Here is a 24,392-nt window from a genome sequence, read left to right on the forward strand (position 1 = left end):
GCAGGGGATTGACCTCTGGAGGGTGGACCCACGTGGGACTAAAAGTCAGAGCTCGTGGGTTCTGTTCCCAGCTCTGTCGCTGTCTCTGTGTGAGTTTGGGCGAGGCTTTCCTGGCCGGAAGTCCGTGGGAGCAGAGGGCAGGATAACCAGACCATTCACCTCGCTAGGCCTCAGTTCCCCACTCTGGTGATATGGGGACAGTAGCACTGCCTGCCTCTCAGGTGGTGCATCCCTCCTGTCCCCGGCGTGAGCTAAGGAGAGTTTCCCCCCAAGGGAAGCGGTTGCCCCGCACTTGCAGCAGGCTGCGCCCATGTGCAGGCCCCCATTCCCGTGTTAGGCGGGGAACGCACACTGTGCAAACGCAGTCGGCTTCCCCGTGAACATCCCAGCAGGGCCGGGGTTGCCACGGCAGGCCGGGGAAGTGCCCCCCCCCCCCGAGGCGTTAGCATACAGAGATGACTGCTGCATGCCAGTTACTGCAGGGCTGGGCTGGGTTGGATCTCCGGCCTCGGGGTCGGAGGTTCCAGCCCAGTTCCGCCTGGCAGCCATACCAGCCCAGGACTGTCGGGGGCCAGGGTGAGAGGAGCGTGGGGTGGGGATGGGGGCGGTTCTCAGCACAGCCCCAGTGAGGCAGGTGTCTCCATCCCAACAGCTTGCCCTCCATGCAGTCCTTGTGGCGGTGGGCGGGGGGTATGACTGATGCGGAGGGGCATGGTGGCAGGGCGGGCGGTGGTGGAGCTGCCCTGTCCTGTCCCAGCTGAAGCTGCTCTCTCCAGCTCTGAGCAGCGTGTGCTGCTGAACGAGGGCTCTTTGGAGCTGAGGGCCTGGTACTATTCAGTGGGCATCTGGTGTAGAGCGGCCACCCGCCACAGACAGACACAGCTGTGCGGTTCTGAGCCCTGTGCCAGCTTTTTGGGGGGTGGTTTCCACCGCCATCTGGTGGGCGTAGGAGAGAGATACACTTGCTCTTTACAAGTGCCGCCCTGGTACTCTATGGATGATAACGGATACAAGGGGGTGTCACTTGGAAGTGACGAAAATGATCCACTCTCCCCTGCTTCTGTTTACACTTGCTTCATGGCTTTGAGGCAAAGGCCAGAGGCATTTTTGTGGCTCCAGAATCTTTAATAAAAACAAACAAACAAAGGGACTGGTTCATGGCAGCCCAGCTCCAACCTGTTGTGCGGTGTTGCTATGAGCTGCTAACCAGCTGCCCTGTTCCACCCCAGAAGTGGCTGCATTGCAACTAAGTGTGATCTGAGCTGTGTGTAGAGTTATTTCTAATGTGTTTAGAGCTCCTAGCATGAGAGGCGAACCCCAGCTACCTGGGCAATGCGAAATGCTCACCTGCATTTTCTGTGCTTAACGAAGCTGCTGCTGCCGATGTGATGGGAGGGAGTTGTTTGCACAGGCACGGAGAATCAGTGGGACTTCTCTGATCCTCCAGTAACTTCTTATGCTGTTTCTCTCCCAGATGTTATCCGAGCCAAGCGGCTCCGCGCCATGGAGATCACCTCCAGCAGCTTCCGTCTGACGTGGCCTAGGCTCCTCTCCAGTGACACTGGCTACTACGTGGTGGAGTACGCCCCTACAGACGACCCGAGGAGAAAGCTAGTGAAGCAAGTATCCGGGGATCACACTGGCCTCTTCCTGAGCGATCTCTCACCAGACACCACCTACGAGGTCGTGCTCATTCCAGAGTCCAACGAGCACTATATCCCTCCACAAACCACCAGGGTCACCACGCTGGAAGGTAAGATGATGAGCCCCATGGTGCCGGTGCCATATGGACACGTAACGCAGACAGTCCCTGGCCCAGACCTTAGAGCCGAGGCATGAGGAGAGTGAGTATGGGTTTGAGAGAGACCCTCTAGCTCGGCCACGAGGTGTGGGCGTGATGCAGGAATCAATCCGTGGAATTCTTTGGCCTGGGTTACGCAGGAGGTCAGATTACATGGCCACACAGTGAGTCCCTCTGGCCTTAAAATCTCTGCAGATTCTAAGGGGAAAACGGGGTGGGTCACCCCAACTGCCTGATTCTGTTCACTCCTCGCTGTGGGAGACAGGAGCCTGGGCTAGATGGACCATTGGTCTTACCCAGTATGGCCGTTCTCATGAATATAGAGAAAAAAACAGCAGAATTTAGTTGGAAACTGGAAGTCTCGGCTTTCCCCTGGCTTACCCAGTGCTGATCGGTGGATGCCATCGGGGTAAAGGGAAGCAAAGCACAAGCAGGTGGAAAGAGCTCCGTAGACCTGCACTCCCTATCTCGCTATCCCCGTGTGATAACCCAGGCGTGTATAACACCACGCACCGAGGGGGCGGTCGTTGTCAGCTGGGAAGGAACCCGGGACCGCTGGGTCTAAAACCATGAGGCACTCCCCCCTGAGCTGAAAGACCCAGGTGTCTGAGCTGAGGCAGGAGCAAGCATCCCATCCTCTACTGGTGACCACTAGCGGGTGACGAGGAGTTGGTGACCACTAGAGGGTGACATTGTGAGCAGAAGCTGGACCCGTTTGAGGGAGAAGTGCAGAAAACTAGTACCCATTGGCAGCCTTTTGATTGAGAGCAGGATTGGGCTGTGTCGACGTGTCTGACTGGGGACGAGTTGCTTCTGCCTCCATGATGGCCAAGAGGCTCCCAGCTTATTTATGCTGCTCCGGCTGGAGTTCGCTCTACTGCCATGAATCACACCAACACTTGTCTTCCTTTCCCTCCTTCCCACAGAGGAAATCAGCCCAACTCGGGTTCTCATCTCGGAGTCCAAGCCGCACAGCTTCCGCGTCAGCTGGGCTCCCACGCCAGAAAGCGTGGGGAGCTACCAGGTCCTGTATGGGCCGCTGCCTGGCAATTCGGCTAAGCTGCTGGAAGTGGACGGGGCGCACAACAGCACGGTAGTGGAGAACCTGGCCCCCAACACCACCTACTTGGTGACAGTGGCGGCCATCTATAAATCGGGGAAAGAGAAAGCCCTGTCGGCCAAAGCTTGCACACAGGAAGGTGAGTGAGCGGGGCCTTCTGCCGACAGGACACAGCAGTCCCAGGTGTGATATAACACTGCGTGGCCTGGGGTTCCTCCAGAATGTGACCACCTCTTTGGCCAGACCAGGCACTGCGGGGGAAGCCCTTTTCCCTCTGTTTTGTGTCTCACAGCCCCCTCACCTTTGCAAGCAAAGCCAACGCCCCACAGCAAGGGAATGCTGCGCCTCAGGGAAAGGACTCCAGCAATTGAGCTGGTCAGCCAAGCCACCTAGCAGGGCCGGGGGTAGAAAGTGGCCAGGGGGACGATGCAGCTTTCAGGGAACAGAGCATGCATATCATAGAAACGTGACAGAGCGTAGGACTGATGAAAATTCGACAGTAGGTGTGCAAGAGGTCTCCAACAGAGTCTGTCCTCCTGAGCCACCTGGAGCATCACAAGCAGAGGTGGCTGGGAGGATGCTGGAGTCCCCAGGGACGGAAAGTCAGTGCTGTCGTCCTCTCCTTCCTCGTGGCCTGTCTCTTGGCGTGTCGGAGGGGTGGAGGTCATAAGCTCCCCTCGGGCACATGGCCAAAACTCCGCCAGTGTGGTTGGTGTAACTGGGGTGGAAGCTCATTAACAAGGGTCATGTGTCAGGGGCTCCCATGAAGTGAAGTCTCTGGAGCTTAGCTTGGCAGAGCAGGCGAGATCCGGCTTGATTTAGTCAGAAGGATTCTGGAGTGAGCAATGGCGGAGATGGGAGGTGAGTTGGGGCATGGGGGTATCACAGCCCGGTTACCACGGGCAGATGTCAGTGTCAGCAGAGACGCTGAGGACTCCACGAGCCCTGGAGATGGAACTATCCCCTCCTGCCTGGAGCAGGCCCCTCCAGGGCACGGGGAGCCATGCAGAGAGAGTCCGGCGACTGCCCAGGCTGTCACTGCTCTGCGGATAAACAGGGGCCTGTGGCCTGCAGAGCTGTCAACCCTGCCCTCTTCCCAGCGCCAGTCACTAATGGGGGAAAATGGGCCCCAGAAGGAGGGATGACCCCAAATGACTGGGCCCCTCTAACCTGCTCTTCTCTCCATCCCCTGGCTAGAGAGCTCCAAGGTGAGACATCTGCGCTTCGAGGACATGGGCCCCAACACCCTGAAGGCCTCCTGGGACTCAGCCGATGGGCCAGTCCTCGGTTACCGGGTGAGGTGCCGGCGGCAGACGGGCCCCTCGTCGCTCCTCAGCGTCTCGCCGCAGATCCACAGTGTGCTCCTGACGGACCTGGCCTCGGGCACTGCCAACAAAGTGTGTGTGAAGCCCATGTACAGGAACCAGCCGGGGAAGGGGCTATGCCGCATGGTGCACATGCAGCATGGTGAGTCGGGGACAGGAGCCTGCCTGGACAGGGCAATGCACTAGTGCCTTCGTGCAAGGGGCGGGGGCTGTGAGCCAGTGCCCACCCATGCCCAGTGGCCCTGGCTGCTCTTACAGGACAGTGTGTATTGGGTACAGCCAGAGGCACGGGGCAGGACCGAAGTGGCCTGATTTACAGAGGTGCCCAGCACCTGCAGTCCTCATTGACTTCCGTGAGCACTGTAGATACTCAGCACCTGTGAAAATCAGACCCAGGGGGCTGGGTTGGCAGGATTCTGGTTTGTAACATGCAGTAGAGGGACCTGGGACCTAGACAGATTTCTTTTAAATCCTCTGTGTTTTTAAACTGACCCTGTCCAAGAAGCGCTGTTGTCTGGGAGGTTGATTTGCTCTGGTTCCTTGACTGAGGAGCCCTGTTTTAACGGCGCATCGGGGTTCTCCGAGTGCTGAGACGGTGGTGGAGAGTTTCAAAAGTAACGAGTGATTTTGGGTGTCATGCTTGAGACACCTGTAGCTTAGCTTGGTTTTCCCAAGGCGAGTGCTCAGTGCAGTCTGGAAGTTTGGGCTTCTTTGAGGGGTCTCGAGTTCGTCACGTAAAAATGGAGGTACCCACACCAGAGGCTGCTGATGCTTTGATACTGAAATCCTCTTTCAGTTCTTAGAGGGCCCGATCCAGAGCCCTTTGAAATCAAGGGGATCTTTCCACCCACTTCAGTGAGCATTGGATCAGGCTCTAATTGCCATGACGCTGCTCTTGTGCTGGGGGCTGGTATACCGATCTATCACCCCACAATCAAGGCATCCCCGGGCTGTGATGCATCCAGCTGTTCACACATTTCTAATAAGAGGGCTTCTCCAAGTGGCTGTGGCTTGTCTACATGACCCTGTTCTTCGGCCTAGGGGTGTGAATTGCAGTTTTGCAGGCAGGAGGAAATGTGCCAACTGCAAAAGGCTCCCTGCAAAAAAGTAGCTGGGGTTAGCAGGAGAGGAGCAGGGCACCTGGGTGCTGGAACTGCAGCGTGCAAATCTCACTGGTGGTGTCCAGTGCTGCTTTGACATCACCCATCTGCCTATCGTCCCCTGTCTTGAAGAAGTTCGGGGAGGGGAGTCCCATGCATTGGGGACAGGGTGGGAGAAAGTGCAGGGACCTCTTTATGGGAGGAGCAGGTGGGTTTGCTGGCATGGCTGCACCAGGGGGAAGGTGAGATAAGGGACCAAAGCAGAGCTGCAGGGAGGGGCTGAGTTGAGAAGGGCTTGGAAGGTGAAAACTACAAGACTGGAACTTGACGTGGTGAAATGGGGGAGCGGGAGGCAGCAGGGGGATTCAGAGAGGGGGCGATATCGTCAGAGTGACGGTAAAAGAAGAGGATCTGAGTATGGATGGACCGGGGAGGGGGCGTGTTGGGGAAGAGGTTGCGGTAGTCGAGAGAGGGGAGGGGACAGGCTGGGAGAAGAGTTTTCCTGTGTGGAGAGAGAGGAAAGGTCAGAGCTTGGACACTGCCTGGCTAGGCAAGGCCAGGGAGAGGGTGACCAGACAGCAAGGGTGAAAAATTGGAACACAGGGTGGGGGGTAATAGGCGCCTATATAAGACAAAGCCCCAACTGTCAGGACTGTCCCTATAAAATCAGAACATCTGGGCACCCTAGGCCAGGGGGAGGGTGGAGTTGAGATATTTCCGCCCCCGCCCGGCCCTGTAAAGACTGGAGCCATGGTGGAGCTATGTCTCGGGTGGGGGGGTGAGCTCTCTGAGATTTCCCCGGAGGGTCAGACGGACAGAGCTGACCATTTGTCCTTTGGCCCTTTTCCAGCGACAGCCACACAAGGATACAAGCACAGACGGAGAGCGCGAGGGACACTGGACTGAGCTGTTCCCCTACAGAGCGAGGGGAAAGGATTGGACAAGGGGGGAACCTCACAGATCAGCTCCCATCCTGCATTACCCCTGGAGGTGTGTGGTTCCCCCTAGCTGTTGTCAAGCCCACAGGCTCCTGAGACTGTAAAGTGCGACCCCCAGCTTATCACATTGCTTGGCTGGCTGGAGCAAGCAGATGGGCTGATGGATCCCAGCCATGCAATGGGTGCAGGTTAAAAATTGTACTAGCCTCTGTGTTACCCTTTCGTATGTTCCTACACCTGAAAAATTAGCGACGGAAAGACAAAGTGGGAAATCTGAACCGTCGTTTGCTTCCTGTTTTTTATTCATTTTCTGTCGTGTTTTGGTTTTTGCGGAGTATAAGTGGCCTTGCACTGATCACAAGTGGCTGGGAGCCAAATTGGTCCCTGGTGTATAACTCCACTGAAGCTGTTGGAGTTAGAGCAGGGGTGAATTGTGCCCAGTGAGATCAGAGGGTTTGGGAGGCAGATCTAGGTCTTGTGACAGGGAATAGGGTAGGACCGCAAAGAATAGATTCACCTAATGAATAGCACCTTCCATCCAAACATGATGTTCAGCGAGCATCCCAATGGTGCTCCGGTCATCCGTCCCTGAAATGCAGCCACCTCTCATGTGGAAGGGACAGAGCCTTTAAAGGAGCTTAGAATATGCAGGGACGATCCAGCTAGAAGGATCATTTGGGGAGAGGAGAGAAGAGGAGATGTGAGACCCCATCTGGAGTTTGGCCAGGACACAGTGGTTAACTCCCTGACTCTTCTAAAGCACCCTGGGTTATTTAATAACCACAACGAGTCCAGACCTTGATTTATGTCTGTCTCTGAAGACTGGCAGTCTTTGCGTGATTAACTCCCAGGAATGGAGCAGCAGGGTTGTTTCAGGTCAAGGTTGACATGCATTGGCAGAACTGTGTGAAGGAAGCACGTATAGGGCTTGCCCCATCAACACGGCTTCAGTCTCTCACTTCCATGGATATTAAATCCCCCCCCCCCCCGCATCTGCTCAGAAATGAAGGGATTTCAGGAAATCCTGCTCTCCCCCCCCCCCCAACCAAAACAGGTACCAGATTATACCCTTTTCTGCCTTCTGCTGGGATCAGAAGCAGCATGTCATGGGCACAGAAAGGCCAGCTGAGGTGGCTGTTTCTCTCACTCACACACACACACACACACCCCCGCCCCCCACCAGCCACATAGTTGATCCTAGTTTGGCCCAGCAGGTGGAAGATCCAGGACGACCTGGGAGATTAATTTACTCTCACACCCCTAGACGTGTCCCGTTTGAATGAGTTTGAGTCCCATCAGCACGGCCATATAGGGGAAGCTCGCACTGCCGCTTCCTGTTCGTGGTCTCCAGGAACCTTTCCCCATCACTATATTCACATCAAAAACTTTTTCAGATAGCTGCTGCCCTGCCTCAAATCCTGCGCTGCATGTAAAAGGAGATTGCTGTGGGAGGAACACCGCTTAGCTGTTTTCTCACCCTCCAGGTTTGGTCCTGCTGCCTTTTCGGGATGGGAAGGTGTGTGAGGCTGCTGATCATTTTAATACCTAGCGAAAATGCCATTTTGGATGTGCAGTTCCACCCACCGGGGCGTAGGGTGTGAAGGAGATGTACATATTTCTCTGTGCCCAAGGGCGCAGCGCCAACGTGCATGCATTCCCCTAGAAACGCTTGCACTGTTTGGTCTTCATTGCTTATTTAACATGCATGTGAAGCATTTTAATAGCTGTCCTGTATGTCTGGGAAGCCATGTGATAGATCCTGCAAGCCCTTCAGGGTCCTGATTCTGCACCTTCGGAGTCAGTGGGAGTTTTGCCATTGACTTGATTGGACCTGATGTGTTGAACTCCAACTGGGTGGCTTACATGGGGCAGAGACCTTGGGCGGGCCCTTTGCACAGAGGTGACTGACTCCAGCAGGGGAGCTTACAGGGCCTGTGTTCTCCTTTGGCAGGTGCGTGTGTCATTGACTAACATTGAGGTTACACTTGCATCAAGGGGAAGATACAGCCTCCCGAATCTTTTATGCAGTAAAATGTAAAAGCATCTTGTTCATTCTTGCTGTAAGACGGAGATCATTTAATTTTGTGCAACTCCCCGGCATAACTTACTATGCGTTAACATTGCCTTCCCTCTATTGTAACGCGTTCTTTTGAAGACAGTAAATTAAATATACAAGATCTATTCAGTTGGACTGATTCTTTCCTGCTGGCTTACAAGGTGGCAAATAATAGATTAAAGGTAACTTTTTCTCCGATAAGGGGGATGTGTGGAAAACCTGGTATTCATTTTAATTATAAGTGACTCAATATAATTGTTCGCATACACCTTCATGGTAGGTAGCTGTGACAAGAACTTATGATGGAAATACTCAAAATCTGCAGTTCTAGGGAGACCCTCTTTCTATACACTGATTAAGGTATGTATTGGACTGAATAAAAAGTAATATTAAAATACGTCTGCCAGATATGCAATGTAACCAAGCTAATGTTGCTGTAAAATCCTCAGCTGCTGTAAATCAAAATAACATCAATGGAGTTACACTGATTTACACCAGCTGAGAATCTGGCTCCTTAATTTTGCCATTTGTCTGATCTGTGTGTGTTTTATATTCCCAAGTTGAATGTTTCAGTAACTGGATTTTTGGCACGGTACACACATACCACAAGGATGGGCGTGTTAGAAATACCTAGATAAGATTTACAATAATGTTGACTGTTTCTGTCAATGCCACAAAGGTGGGAGATAAAACAACTTTCTACCATCGTCCTGTGTAATGTCTTTGGATGTATTTAACTCCTGTGCCGTACCCTGTGTACACTTTGGGGTCCTTCCACCTTTCTCTGAAGCACCTGGTGCTGGCCAGTGTTGCAGACTGCACCAGCTGGGACAACTGGTGGGATCTGCTACAGGAACCCCTATGTTTTTGTGGGGTGCTTCCCCAGCCTCCTCTTGTTGAGGCCTCCTGGTTCTTCAGAACATTGCCTGCCAGTCATGTGCTGTTCCACCTGGAAAGGGAGTGAAACCTTCCAGTTTAGTTCACTTGTTATCAGAACATAAGAATGGCCATACTGGGTCAGACCAAAGGTCCATCTAGCCCAGAATCTCATCTTCCGACAGTGGCCAGTGCCAGGTGCCCCAGAAGGAATGAACAGAACAGGGAATCATCAAGTGATCCATCCCCTGTCACCCATTCCCAGCTTCTGGCAAACAGAGGCTAGGGACACCATCCCTGCCCATCCTGGCTAATAGCCATTACTAGACCTATCCTTCATGGATGTATCTAGTTCTTTTTTTGAACCGTGTTATAGTCTTGGCCTTCACAACATCCTCTGGCAAAGAGTTCCATACGTTGACTGTGCGTTGTGTGAATACTTCCTTTTGTTTGTTTGAAACCTGCTGCCTATTAATTTCATTGGGTGCCCCCTAATTCTTGTGTTATGAGAAGGAGTAAATAACACTTCCTTATTTACTTTCTCCACACCAGTCATGATTTGATAGATCTCTATCATATCCCCCCCCCCCTTAGTCATCTCTTTTCCAAGCTGAAACATCGCAGTCTACCTAGGGATATGTTCTTAGCTGTTCTCTGCAGGAAAAGCCAGTGTATTTGGCCCCAGCTCTAGAGTTTAACTCTGGTGGTTTTGTTTTCTTAACTCACAACAAACCCTGCTGCTCTGGGGTGAATTCTTCTTGCAGCTTTTCCTTGTAACATCCCAGGCTCAAGCATACTTCAAAGCGAAGCTGCGCTCTGGCTTATGTGCTTGAGCAATTGTCTCCAAGCAGCAGGGAGGTCCCGCTTGCTCAGAGGGCTACTGAAGCAGGTACTCAGCTGGCATCCATCAGCATTGTTCTATTGACTTTAATGGAGCTACAGTGCCTTCCCCCATTTATTGAAAGAAGGGGTGGGGTAAGGGACTGCAGGAGGGAGGGTTTGTTGTCATTGGTCAGGAGAAGAAAATAGTTCTGTGGGGTATAAAAGCTGGACCAGTTCCCACAGGCCAGGGGGAAGTGTTCAGCCTGCCAGGAAAGTGCTCTGACAATGTGTGGGATGAAAGGCTCCCAAGAGCAATGGCATTTGTTCAGGGCTCCTCTTTCCCCTTTGTACTTTCTCCTGTAGCACCGTGAGTCCCTACCATACGCAGCTGCTGAAGCCAATGCTTCTGCATGCTCTGATGGGGGAGCGGCCGGCTGTGCTACAGCCAAAGGGGGACAGATGGCTTCTTTCCAGCATTCTGCCATGAAGGATGTTATTAAATCCCAGCCTTTAAAATCTTCAGAGGAACCAGACTGACAGGTAAGAAACATTTGCAGATGACCTGAAAATGAGAGCGCTGCCTAACTTACTGGCCTCTGCCTTTGGGGAGCTTTCTCTCCTTCATCACCCCCAAACTGCATGACTGGGGGGAGCATTGCCTTCAAATGAACCGAGGACCAATCCCATGCAAATGCAGCATCTGCATAGGAAAACTAGAAGAGGAAAATTGATAACAGCTCATCTCCTAAAGCCTGGGAGGAGAGCCTGAGGGTCAGCTGAAGATGTGAGAAGAGAATCTTCTTTATTTCAACGCACATTGCAACAGCATTTTCCCTAGGAGTAAATATGGCACGCTTTGTGACGCTGCATGTAAATTTATAATCCACAACCACTTGCCTGAAAAAGGCCCACCCATCCCTCTTCTGATGCCACAGGTTTTATGTACAAAGCAGAAAGGACACCACTTGATTTCCCCCCCGCACTCCTCCCCCCAGGTCATGTATTCAGTTTCCAGTGTGGGTAGGAAGAAAATTTTGGTTTTGAGTTCTGGCTTGGATTTGGAACAGACAGGGCAAAATTCTCTGAGTGAATGCAGCTGCTGGAGATGTAAAGCCAATGCAGACGATGGGTCACTATTGCTGGTCATTTGTGACCATAACCGCACATTAGGTGGTTTAGTGCAATACATAAATGTTGCATATATTCTCTTTTCCAAAGAATTGTTGGATGGGATTGCAAAGGTGTCAAAAGGACTTAAGCACCCATATTCCATGGAAATTCAATGGGAGTGGAATATCGTAGACCCATACACTCTTTTAAAAATCCCAGTGGTTGTCACTTGGGCTGTTTGCTGCCTCATTTCATTCATCTTTCAAGAATCAGCAAAATCCAGACCCTTGGAATATTGGCTATTCATGAGGTAGAATCTGCAATATTTTATTAATCATCCACGTTTCTCATTTATACAGAATTTCTACAAAACAGTCATCCCACAAGAGAACAATGATCACTTGAAAGGGAAGAACAGGTTTACAAGCTAGTGAGATGAGAGAGAACCACTTTCAAACCAAGATGTAATGAGCCACATTTTCAAAACACAGATAACTAAAGTTAAGCTCCAAAATCCCTAGTTAGGCACCTAGACTGGCCTACTCTTTCTAACCCATGTGTACTATGGAGAATACCCTAACAATGATCATTTTCTCGTGCTACCAAAACGTAGGGTGAAATCCTGGCTTCACTGAAGTCCTGGGTGAGTTTTGCCACTCACTTCACTGGGGCCAAGATTTCACCCATCTCTTAAGTCAGAAAATCTTACATATGTACAGTATGAATCCCTATAGCTTAAATTCTAGGCAACAAATCCATCGCCCAACCAAGTGGCAATAATCCCTAGGCCCTATATAGTCCTCTTTATCCAGATCTCAAAGCACTTTACAAAGGAGGGTAAGTATTGTGGGGGAAGGGCTAGCTCAGTGGTTTGAGCATTGGCCTGCTAAACCCAGGGTTGTGAGTTCAATCCTTGAGGGGGCCCATTTAAGGATCTGGGGCAGAAATTGGGGATTGGCCCTGCTTTGAGCAGGGGGTTGAACTAGATGACCTCCTGAGGTCCCTTCCAACTCTGATATTCTATGATTCTATCATTACCCACATTCGACAAATAAGGAAACTGAGGTTCAGACAGGCAAAATGACATACCCATGCTCACGCAGCCAGTCAGTGGCAGACCTGGGAAAAGAAACAAACTCTCTTGATGCCCAGTCCTGCATTCTAGCCACTGGACTATGCAGCCTCCCATGTAAAGAAGTTTGCTTTCTCATGTGGCTGTTACTGGCTCTGAGAGGCTATGGGAGTCAGGAAGCGTGGCTTAGTGTTTAGGTTTTGGGGGAGGGGTGATTTAGTGGAGGATGGGGAGAGATTATTTGGAGTTTTAGTTCAGTTTAAGTTTTTTTGTTTAGACTTCAACCTCCCAGTGATATTTACCTACCAAGCACAGCAGCATTGTGCTAATACAGGAGAAGCAGAATGTGAAACTGACATGGATCACTTCATGCCCCCACAGAAATGCAAAAACGAAACCAGGATAAACAATGAAAAGTAAATTTAATTTGAAACATTTCAGTTTATCTAGGGGTACTACTGGGAAAAGGGATGTGATCTGTTTCCTAACATGGTATCTTTCTGTACTGTACAGGGCAGATCAATGCAATTGTAAATGAACAGGAATGGATTTGAACAAAGTAACAGTATTCTGAATAGTTCTGTCACTTTCCCAGTGTTCAACTGGCAGGCTAAAATAGTCGCTTCCCCAGGAGAGGTAAACAATAATAGCAATCATTGATATCTCCAGTAGCGGACTAGCCAATTTGTTTATGTCAGACCAAAATGAGCTAGGGAGAGAGTGATGACATTTATCTTCTTTATTTGGGTCCTTCTGTGCTTGTGAAATTAGTCCCTATTCCCAAATCCCCTCTGTAATAGTTCAGAATATTTTGTCTTCAGTGTAGCAAATAGATTATCTGTGCTGGATAGCTGAGGTGCTCCAAACCAAGGCCTACTAATGTCCCCCTGTGATTGCTAGCAATGATCACTGTTAACAGAGTTTTATTAAAACAATCAATATATTCTAAGGCCTCTGTTGGAAAATTAAAAATGTTAACTAGAAAGTTGTTAAAGTAGAATTAATTATATTGTTTAGGGAACAGAGATGGATCATCCCTAGGCTGTTTGCTTGTAAACTGTGGAAATAATGGACACTGCAGGCTAAAATCTCCAAAACAAACCAACCTACCAGCCTGCCATTGTCTTGGCTTCCAGAACGGCCTGCATTGCACCTTGGGATCATGCAGCAGAGAACATCTGTAAGTAGCTGCAGGAACCAGTGCGCCTTTTGTTTGCAGCTGAACCTGGACAGCTTGCTGCTTTTGGAATGCTCCACTAGCCGGCAGCTAATTACAGAAGGGATTAAAGAAAGAATGAAGGAAACTGCAAAAAAGAGCAAGGAGTCGCTCTGAAACTGCGCTTTGATGGAAGCAAGTGTTGAAAAGAGAGGCCACCATCAGTGGAAAGGCTGAACAAATGCCATTATGCTATTTATCAATGTGTCCGAGCCAATCAATGCCGTGTTCGGAGTTTTTTTTTTCCCCATCATCTCAAGCTGCAGGATCTGACAACTAGGGCTTTAGGGCTGTTTCTGTGGTCCTCGTTATAATCTTTCCATAGATTTGTTCTCTTAACTTTTCCCTTGCCTCAATCCTTTCCCCTCCACTTCAGTAAAAGGCTCTTTTATACTGCAAGGAAGTTGATTTGGGATAATTCCTCATAGGGTAAGATTTCCCCCCCGTGCGGAAGGCCAGCACATAGATTTTCTGCTGGCCCTTAGTAAAGAGGTGAATAATAGCATTAGTGATTTAGTCAGTTGTTATTTACGATAATAAGCCAACTTCAGCGCTGAAGGCAGTGAAGTTGCACTGGAGTGGAACTGGCCCATAGGCTACTGGGTCTAAAGAATTCCCCTCTCCACCATCTTGTTTCCTCTTCATTAAGCACAGCACATGGGCCTCCAGAATTCACAGGCTGGAGTCTCGGATTGCATTTCCTACCAGCACAGGTTGGTTAGAGCTCTTCCCATGCATTTTTGTTATTACTAGAGAGAGTGCAGGTGAGCAGGTTTCAAATGCTGTTGGAATTCCTTGGACATTGCTGCCAGTTCCTGCCTATAGTTATATACAGACTGCAAGTCCTGGCTGTTCCTCAGCAACTCGTTACTCTTGTGGGCTTCATAATGAAACTGGGAGTTTTTCATCTCATACCTAGAAAAGAGAAGCAACAGTACTGGACAGGCTCTGAGACGGGAATAATAATAAAAGCCACAGGGGGGCAGGCACCACATAAATGGTTCTTTCCCAAATATGCCTTGTCCTCTGGACTCTTCTTTCTATCCCCAAATCTTCCAAGCTCCGATTTCAGCTGAGCCAGGGTGGAAGTCATGATAAAGTAGCATTACTTTTGTATTGGTGACTCTCCGCCCAACACACAAACCTATCCAATGCCTGGACCCAAAAACAGATCTGACTCCAACCCCAAATATCTGTGTGCAGAGAATCTTGCCTCTCCAGCATCCTGCCTTTCTCTCCTGGATGCCCTAAGACTCCCTGGTGTGATGCATAGGGTACTCTGTGGCATCATCCCAGCTGGGGATCAGACAGAGCCGTACATGAGAGTGGATTAAAAGAAGTTCATTAAGTCTACAGGCGGCCTCAATGTGCTACAACCCTGCCTTGGGCGGGGCCCAATTTAGAAGGATGTTATAGAACCCTCATGGGAGACAGGACACAAGTCACTAACAGACATGCAGGACCAAGTGACCCTCACTCTGGGAAACTCTTTAAGAGGCGCAATAATAAATCTCCCACTATCTATCCAGGTACTTATAAGACCCTCATGGCTGAGATCCTGGAGTACTTCCCCTTATGTTAAAAACAACAATACACTCTCTCCTGCTTTACAGACACCAAGATTGGACTTTACTCTTTAGCAGATACCGATTTCCTCCTCCCATGAGCGCCCCCTGCCATTTCTCACAGAGCAGAGGAGGAGATGGCTACTCCATGACTGTTAGCATCATCAATGCTTCAGATTCACAGGTTTGTTAGTTAGCTTGTGCTCCCTCTGCTGGTTCAATAGCTGCTCCTACATTTTCAGAACCCGGCACCAAACTGCACCCACAAAATGTGCATGCATGCACAGATCCATTTGGCTCACAATACTGGGCCCTGCAGAGGTCAAGGTTTGAAACCTTAGTCCTGAGGCGATTGGCTTGGTTTTAGATGAGAGTGAAGTATTTTGGAAGCATTATAGTGAATTGTGAAGTTATTTCCTCACCAGACTATATGTGAGGTTGCAGCCAAGGAGTTTTAAGCTGACCTGGGTCCAAGCACCCTTTCTCCTTTGGAGAAACCCAGCGTGCAGCCTGGCCACTTGGGCTACCCACAAGGTTGAGGATTTGCACTTACCACTTTGGTTTTGGACCCCGAGTTCGCTCCAATTCTTGCTGCCTCTTTAGTTCTAATAACCATTCCTCCTCCACACGCAGGCGCTCCAGCCTGAGACGAGCCAGCTCCTTCTGATACGGGGACATTTCTATCAAAGACCTCCCAACAGCACCTTCTGCAAGAGTCTGCAAAAACCTGATCGATCAACAAGAACAAGCCCTTGCATTTCTATAACATCTCTTAGCTGGGGAATTCAAAGCATTTCACAAACTGTGACCCAAAGTGACTAGTGACTTTAGTTGCTACAATTGTTGAGTGCCCAAATGGATTTTCAAAGGGCAGGTGCTCAATATTTTCTGAAGATCTGGCCCCTTTAAGGTGGCTCAAGCTGGGCATCCAAAAATCTGTTCCAGCTTCCCCTACCCCCAAACATGTGTGATTTTCCAGATAAAGGATTAGGGGACATCCGGCTGTTTATGGTGATGCGGAGTTTGAGGAAGGGAGTGCTGGAAGACTGACATCCCTACTGGGACAGAGTTAAAGGTGTGTCATGTTTTATGCTGTTTGTTCTAGCAGAGAGGTGTGTCTCTGAGTAAAGAAGTAAAAAATGTCATGTTAGAAGCTTTAACTTCATTTCCAGGGTTTTGTGTAAGTCTGTTATGTATAAAGCAAGCTTGACTCACACACACCATAGGGTTTTTATGTACTAAATACAGCTCTAAAGCACAAGACATCATGAGAACGACTGCTTAGAATATAGGTAATCCTCCACTAACCGCTTCTCTGAAAGCACTAATTAGCACCTCCAATGAAACTGGTGAGAGCATCACATGAGTGGTGTGGCCAATTGGTTCATTTGATCATTCATGACTTGTGTGTTGTGTCATACATAATCATTCTGTGCTAAAAAGATTTACGTTGTAGCATTCTAGAAGTATAAGATTGATCAGTATTTAGAAGAAGTGAGAAGTATGCATTAGGTAGTGAAGTAAGCAGGGCTGACATGCAAGGCCCACAACCTGAGGTCTGGAAGATGTCATACTTACCCATACTAGGTCACAGGCTTAAAAAATGCTTGATATAGGGTCATTTTTTGGTCACTTACTTATGCCACAAGATTATGGGAAAAGATGTACCAGTGGGTGGTACTGTGAACAATTAACCTGAAGAGTAAGTTTTGACTACAAGATACCCGGTAGTCATATTGTTCTAACACAGGCCCTTACCAAAGCTTGCACTATGTGCATCAATGCTAATGGGAATAAAGGAACTACAAACAACCTATGAAAAATGGGACACCCCAATATTCTTGGGGGACACAATACAAATAAGGAAAAAGAGGATGGACACCTTCATCCATATATGCGGAATGTAAGTGAAGTCAGAATCACAAGATGAAAGAGGGCTCCCAGACTGGGTAAAAAGAGTTCCCTACAGGAAAACTCCAGCAGGAACCATCCCTCTGATGATCATTGGCAAGACATCCATCAGACCTTAAGAATAGGAGTATGACTATATTTCTAACTTGTGCATAGGTCTTTATAGAATTTTATATACATGGATAATCATAACTTTAACTGTAACTATAATAAAACTTGTAAAACAGACTAGCCCTTGTACTTGTGAATGTCTGTGTGGTCACTATCCTGGGTCTTTAGGTGTACATAGAGGCTCTAAATCTGAAGCAAGTAGCAGAGGTGACTTTCGCTCTTTTGAGCTTGAAACTGTAGCCACCACAGCTGAACCCAGGATGGTGTAATACAACATTACTAAATTCACTTTAATAAAAAAGGCTACAGAGGTGATGTTACATTAAAAGCTACGGTAAAATTCTGACTTCGGGTTGGTTGTTTGGTTTTAAACTACGTTCTCCCGGGACTGATCCAAAATCCATTTTAAATCAAATGGAAAGACTCCCAGTGGCTTTGGATCAAGCCCTAAGGTAACAAATTAAAAACCAAATTACAATGTAGCCTGGGAATATAATGTACTTTCTTGTGTGTGTTACACTGTTTGGACAAACCAGTGTGGAATGTGGTCCAAAGTTACATCTGATAGTTATCTAGTAACATGGTCTGGACTCACACTGACAGGAAGAACTCCTGGAAAGTTTGAATGTCCGCACAAGCCTTTTCTTACCGTTCATTAATCTCCTGAGCTGTTGGTGAGGATACAGCGGTGGAGGGCAGACTGTAAGGGCTCCAAGAATAGCTCAGTGTTCCCCTTGTATTCATCCTGGCTGGAGTACAGGACCTGGCAGCCAGGGCTCCTGGTTTGTATATTCTGGATCGTGATTGTCTGGTTGAAGCCGTTTTCTTTCTGCTGGACTTGGACCTGCCAAAGTGCGGTGGAGGCTGGGCACAGGCATTTGCCTTAGCAGAATTTGGTCTCCAGATGGGTCTAGGTGACTGTGAGCGAGATCTTAGCCACCGGCTTCTTTTGGGAGCCGGAGAGAATGAACGGGATCGGTTGGTCCCAGAACGATCAAGGGAGAGGGACCTTTCAGGAGAGCGATCCTGCACCGGGATTTTAGGGGGCAACAATGACCTGACTCCAATCACATGAGGAGCACCAAGCTTCACTGGGAAAGACTCTGTATGTGCAAGATCCAGTGATGGCACATAGTTCCTACTTGCAATCTCACTCCCCAGGAGCCCTGGCACACAGTTGATGGGTGACGTGGAGAACGTAGGAAGGCCTAAGCTTGTTAGTGCTGGATACTCTCCCAATGGTTTGACTAGATGTCTTGGGTTCAGAAACCACTCTGACTCTGCAGATTGCTTTGGTGCATCTCCAGTGTCTGCCTCTGCATAGGTCCCATTATGAAATCTTGGCCACGTAGAATTAAAAGTGTTCGAGTTGACTGTAGCGCCAGAATCTATGGCATAATCTTGATGAGGGTCAAAACTCAGACTTGAGGCCAAACTGTCCACCTGAACTTTAAGTTTCCGCAAACTTTCTTCTAAGTCATCAATGCTGGGACTCTCTTCTATATATGGAGATAAGCTAGTTTCTAGGTGGGGAAAAAATGCATTTATTTAGGAAATGCTATTAATTATACTTGTAGACTGCTCTACATTATCAGTAGCTATTGTTAGCACAGAGCAGAAATAACGTAGTGTACGTACTTCTGTCAAAGGATCTCACTGCACTTTATAATCTAAGCTTCACAGCCCCCCAGGGATAGAAGAATTATTCTGTATGTTATACGTATTGTGGCACACAGCTCTACCCTTAAGGGGTGGACGTTATACAATGTGTTATAAATAAGGCAGTCAGGGATAAGTATTGGACGTCTGAGAACTGACCCTAGAAAAATCTGGATGAGATGTAGTCAGTTTGAGGCTAACTAGTGGTAGTTTGGAATTATTCTCATTTTAAAGCACAATCTTTCATAAAAATAGTAGCAGAGAATATGGCCCAATAATTTTACATCTCTTAGGGACTTGCATTCCAAAGGATCTCAAAGCACTTCATATGCTATCGGACAAATCCTGCAAACACTAACCACTGACTATAATGTTTACTACTGTGAATGGTGCCACAGTCTCCCCAGGAGTACTTCTAGTAGCACGCCCGAGGTCCAGTAGTAAGTATTTGCAGGATCGGGTCCTATATACATACAGCACCGATTAAATCTAGCCAAGTTTGAGTCTGCCCTAGAGAATCTAGGTTTGTCAGTTCTGATGTTTAGACCTGACACCCCTCCTTCCTGTTTTAAAAACAAAACAAAAAACCACCACCATTCTCCTAGATGCAAAATACAGGCAACATTAAGTGAGTTAACACTTCATGCAATTTTTAAATCCTTTGGTAAAATATATTTGCTCTCATTTTGGATTTAAAAGATCTATATTCTGTATGTTTAAGATAAATACACACAAATATGACAGAGATCCTTTGAACATCGGTCTTCTATAGCTTAAATAAAGTGGTCCTTATCCTGATGTCATTCACACTGGTTGGCTCCATTGCAATTATTCCTGATTTACACTAGCTTGAAACCTGAATAGGGCCCACAGTCTTTTCCAGATGATAAGATATACTATGTAAAAAGAGAGCATCCACTGTCAAAGCGGTGACTTTATCAGGATTTATATTATATCCTACCAATTTGTTTTTTAAATAATGAAGTTCCTTCCCAGTTGCTGTGCAGTGTCTGGTTCTTTTCCGGTCCTTTGAGGCTCAGACAGTGAGTTGTAGTAGTTTTCTGGGTGCTGCTAAGGAATTTGTTTGGTTTCTCTCTTTAAAGAAAAAAGAAAACATTTTAGTGTTGAGTGTTTGTATTAATTTTAATAACAGGTCGTGTGTATGTTTGTGTTACTCTTGAAACTGGTGGGAAGTGTCCACTGTAGTCTAAATATGCATAATAGTCTATATTCAGATGTGAACTACGTCTAACACAGGCTCTGACAATGGCAGCCTCCAGTGGTATCTCTCCTCTGAAGTAGGTGGTTATTGTGGAAATCGAAAGACAGAAACAGACTTGAATTGCTTCCTCTCCCTTATACCAATGTAAATTACTAGGAACTTAATTTAAGTCAATGGAGTTGAAATGGTGAAAAGCTGGTTATCGGAGAGCAGACTCCAGATCACTCCGAACATAGACTGTTTGTTTTCCTTCATTGTCTTAGTTTCTATACTCTGTAAATACTTTCACTCATTCCAAAGGCTGCTAGTTTTGATCTGTGCCATTCAATTATCATTTCTGCTGTTTTATCCAGGATACCTTTTAAAAAGCGTTGTTAAAGTGCGCATAAACAGAAATAGCACCTCTAGTGATACAAGCTAAAATAAATATTGTAAAGACTTTCAAGCCTCAAGCTTACAGGTATGAGCTGATCAGCAGGTGCTTTGGTAGGGATTTTTTCATTCCTCTGAAACTTTCCCTTTAGTCACTAGATCTTAGCTGTCTTTTCCAGTGCTGCAGGAACTGGGACATGGGAGTTAACGCACCATTGGTCTAGCTGGCTGGATTCCAGACACTGGAAGGAACCCTGATCATTATTAAATTATCTTTCTCTTTACCTTATTTTTGCTGTCATAAATGAACAGAAATTCTGCAGAACTATTTATTTGTTTTTACAAGAGGTTGACTCTATTTCACAGTAAATTAATTTTACATTCTCTGCTGTCTTTTGTTGGGCAGCAATGCTGCTTACCTGTTGCTGGAAACAATCACTGCCAGGTCAATTACCATATTCACACTTTTGAGAATTAATGAAAAAGTTAATCCGCCCATTTCTACAGTATAATGTGTGTAAGACTCAAAGCCAAGGGTGGGAAACCCAGACTCCTAGATTCAATACCTGCCATGCCACTGAGCTGCTGTGGGATCTTGGCCAAATCACCTTTCCTCTCTGCACTAGCTTTGTCAGCTGTAACTAGGCCTTGTACTTTCCCCTACCGCACGGTGATGGGTGTGAGCTCATTAATGTGCGCTGAGCACCTTGGTTAGAAGGAGCTAGAGAAGGGCAAAGTATTATAATAAAGCAGGAGCGCCCTGGGGCTCGCACTTTGCACATTTCAATTGGGGGTTCATATCCCCACCCCTGTGGAGGCCATTCCATGGGGCTGATACCCCCTTGTCTCCTGGAAGCGCTCCCGGGGTTCATGTCCCCTTTCTCTGGGAGGCCCATATCACCCAGGGGGTGGCCCTCCAGCTTCCACCCCAGACACACCACACGATCTATTGTCTACAGCCAAGCACTGAGGTACAACCGCATTTGCTCCAACCTCTCAGACAGAGACCAACACCTACCAGATCTTCACCAAGCATTCTCAAAACTACAGTACCCACACAAGGAAATAAGGAAACAGATCAACAGAGCCAGATGTGTAACCAGAAGCCTCCTGCTGCAAGACAAGCCCAAGAAAGAAACCAACAGAACTCCACTCGCCATCACATACAGTCCTCAGCTAAAACCTCTCCAACGCATCATTAGTGATCTACAACCCATCCTGGGCAACAAACCCTCACTTTCACAGGCCTTGGGAGGCAGACCAGTCCTCCGCCACAGACAACCCGCCAAACTGAAGCATATTCTCACCAGCAACTACACACCACACCATAGTATCTCTAACTCAGGAACCAATCCATGCAACAAACCTCGATGCCAACTCTGCCCACATATCTACACCAGCAACACCATCACAGGACCTAACCAGATCAGCCACACCGTCACCGGTTCATTCACGGGCACGTCCACCAATGTAATCTATGCCATCATGTGCCAGCAATGCCCCTCTGCTATGTACATCGGCCAAACTGGACAGTCCCTATGTAAAAGGATAAATGGACACAAACCAGATATTAGGAATGGCTATATATAAAAACCTGTAGGGGAACACTTCAACCTCCCTGGACACACAGGAGCAGATGTAAAGGCAGCCATCCCGCAGCAAAAAAAACTTCAGGACCAGACTTCAAAGAGAAACTGCGGAGAAACTGGATTTATGCAGGAAATAGCCCAGCTTGATTGTCATGCACATTGTGTAAAGAGTTGTCACTTTGGATGGGCTATCACCAGCAGGAGAGTGAATTTGTGTGGGGGGGTGGAGGGTGAGAAAACCTGGATTTGTGCTGGAAATCACTTTAGATAAGCTATTACCAGCAGGACAGTGGGGTGGGAATAGGTATTGTTTCATATTCTCTGTGTATATATAAAGCCTGCTGCAGTTTCCACGATATGCATCTGAGGAAGTGAGCTGTAGCTCACGAAAGCTTATGCTCTAATAAATTGGTTAGTCTCTAAGGTGCCACAAGTCCTCCTTTTCTTTTTGCGGAGCTTCAGTTCATTTGCAAATCTGACCCCCTCAGCTCAGGAGGAAACAAAGACTGTGACTGGCTCGCCAACCACAAAAGCCGTTTCTCCTCCCTTGGCGTTCACACCTCATCTGCTAGAAGAGGGCCTCATCCTCCCTGGTTGCACTAACCTCCTTATCCCCAGCCTGATTCTGGCTTGCATATTTATGCCTGCCTCTGGAAATTTCCACTGCGTGCCGCCGAGGAAGCGGGGAGTCGCCCCGGAAAGCTCATGCTCCAGCACCTCGGTGAGTCTGGAAGGTGCCCCAGGCCTCTCCGCCGCGTTTACGGATCCAGACTAACACGGCGACCCCTCTGATGCACTTACCCGGGGACCCCCCCCCCGGGGCTCCTCCCCCCAGGATCACCCCTTGGGGGTTCCTACCCGCTCCTGCGGGGTGGGTAACACTCCCCCCCGGGCTCCTTGCTCCCCCTCCCGCCGCAGGGGCTCACACCCCTGGGGGTCCTCCCTCCAAGGGGACCACGCCCCGGTGGCTCCTGCCGCCCGTCCCCCGGGGGGAGTCACGCCACCCTGGCCCCGCCCGCACCGCACCTGATCCGGGCTCCGCGGCCCCGCACCCGCAGCCCTCGCTCCGCCATGTCCAGCACCGGCAGCTTCCCCCTCCTTAGCGACGCCCCCAACACTCTCGTTGCTAGGCGGAAGCGCCGCCCCGCTGCCTTTCCGTTCGCCCCTTCTCCTCTCCCCTCCTGACCTCGAAGTCCCGCCCGCTCAGCGGTCTCGATAACCAATCGGATTACTCTTCCGAGCCGCCTCCTCGAGTCCCACTCCAGCATCGAACCAATCGGAAGTAGGGAAAGGCCTCACGTGACCTAGGACGTGCCTCTCCGCGGGACGTGTGGACGGCATTCCCAGCTTCACCAATCAGAACTCCCGAGAAGTTTCACGCGCTGGTGATGCCCGGCTGGTCGGCTCCAATGGGCGCAGGGGGGGCGGGGCCGCGCCTGCGCGGTGGAAGCGGCGGCCGCTCCGCGTGTGGCTGGTCTCCCGGCGGCGGCGCGGGCACCATGTCGTGGCTGTTCGGCCTCAACCGGGGGTCTCCCCCCGTGGCGGGGGACGCAGGCCCGGGCGGGGCCGGCCTGGCCCTGCCGCCCCCTCCCTCCGCCGGGGGCCCCGCAGCGGGGGACGGAGCCGGGGACCGGAACACGCCCAAGGACAAATGGAGCAACTTTGACCCCACCGGGCTGGAGCGGGCGGCCAAGGCGGCCCGGGAGCTGGAGGCCTCCCGTGAGTGGGGGGCTGCTCGGGACTGAGGGGGCCCGCAGCCGCGGCGGGAGGGGCTGCTCCGTTGCCAGGGCCAGTGCCCCATAGCCCGGCCGGTGGGGGCTGCGCGGCAGGCCCGTGGGGGAGGGCACGTGGCTGGGGGATCCGCGCCGGGCCGGGCCAGGCCAGGCCGGGCCAGGCGCCGCTGCCATGAGCCTGAAATCGCAGCTCCGGGGACTCCGAGTCTGGCGGTGAGGTTGCTCAGTGCGTCTGCCTCTGCCTTGCTTTGGAGAGACTTCGTCTGCGCCGGGAAAGGCGCTTTGCCTCTGCGACTGTCCGTTCTTCGCGCTTCTGCGGAGCCGGGCCGTGGTAATGATCGTTCTGCTGATGGAAGCTGCTTTGTTAAAACCTGGGCCGAGCCCGCCGCCGGCTGAATTCACACAGGCTGGCCAGCCGCCATCGGCTGCTAATAACCTTGTTTCAGAGCAGCAGCCGTGTTGGTCTGTAATCGCAGAAAGAACAGGAGGACTTGTGGCACCTTAGAGACGAACCAATTTATTTGAGCATGAGCTTTCGTGAGCTACAGCTCCCTTCATCGGATGTACTGAATGCATTTGATGAAGTGAGCTGTAGCTCACGAAAGCTCGTGCTCAAATAAATTGGTTCGTCTCTAAGGTGCCACAAGTCCTCCTGTTCTTTTTGCTAATAACCTTGTGCAACCTCTGGCCTGCATCAGGTTCAGATCTATGACCTAGAAGTGGCAGACTCTTTGTCCTGTGAGCAGGCCCCCCTCCCCATTTCCATTCATGCGTTTGGTTCAGCACCTCATTATGATAAAGTGTAAATTAACAAATTATAACACACACAGTTTTGAGCCCTGAAATACTCCTTT

At 49.6% G+C, this 24,392-nt stretch overlaps 3 protein-coding genes across 6 annotated transcripts in view; 2 read left to right on the plus strand and 1 right to left on the minus strand.

Moving 5' to 3' along the window:
* The window catches only part of VWA1 (von Willebrand factor A domain containing 1), a 29,969-nt gene extending 21,564 nt beyond the window's left edge, over positions 1 to 8,405 (plus strand). Inside the window, exons 3-6 of one of the 2 annotated variants that reach the window (XM_073316772.2) lie at positions 1,448 to 1,753; positions 2,728 to 3,000; positions 4,059 to 4,328; positions 6,137 to 8,405. In XM_073316772.2, the coding sequence (XP_073172873.1) occupies positions 1,448 to 1,753; positions 2,728 to 3,000; positions 4,059 to 4,328; positions 6,137 to 6,192 (905 nt within the window). In that variant the 3' untranslated portion in view covers positions 6,193 to 8,405. The remainder of the gene's footprint in view (positions 1 to 1,447; positions 1,754 to 2,727; positions 3,001 to 4,058; positions 4,329 to 6,136) is intronic. The other variant, XM_073316773.2, reaches the window with a different exon arrangement.
* Positions 8,406 to 11,399: 2,994 nt separating this feature from the next.
* Positions 11,400 to 22,947, minus strand: LOC140900117 (uncharacterized). Of its 2 annotated transcripts, none has more exons than XM_073316775.1 (5): positions 22,832 to 22,947; positions 19,584 to 19,717; positions 17,613 to 18,486; positions 15,495 to 15,668; positions 11,400 to 14,291 (listed from the first exon to the last, which is right to left on the minus strand). In XM_073316775.1, exons 1-5 carry the CDS (start codon positions 22,876 to 22,878, stop codon positions 14,126 to 14,128), a joined length of 1,395 nt encoding a protein of 464 aa, XP_073172876.1. In that variant the 5' UTR covers positions 22,879 to 22,947; the 3' UTR covers positions 11,400 to 14,125. The 2 variants fall into 2 exon arrangements, with proteins under 2 accessions (XP_073172876.1, XP_073172877.1); XM_073316776.2 differs by lacking the exon at positions 22,832 to 22,947 and adding an exon at positions 20,303 to 22,399.
* Positions 22,948 to 23,253: 306 nt separating this feature from the next.
* The window catches only part of LOC140899995 (ATPase family AAA domain-containing protein 3), a 70,732-nt gene continuing 69,593 nt past the window's right edge, over positions 23,254 to 24,392 (plus strand). For both annotated transcript variants that reach the window (XM_073316409.2, XM_073316410.1), the window contains exon 1: positions 23,254 to 23,524. In XM_073316409.2, coding sequence (XP_073172510.1) covers positions 23,305 to 23,524 — 220 coding nt within the window. In that variant the 5' untranslated portion in view covers positions 23,254 to 23,304. The remainder of the gene's footprint in view (positions 23,525 to 24,392) is intronic.

The sequence above is a fragment of the Lepidochelys kempii genome, chromosome 18 (assembly GCF_965140285.1).
Source record: "Lepidochelys kempii isolate rLepKem1 chromosome 18, rLepKem1.hap1, whole genome shotgun sequence".
Classification (NCBI taxonomy): Eukaryota; Metazoa; Chordata; order Testudines; family Cheloniidae; genus Lepidochelys; species Lepidochelys kempii.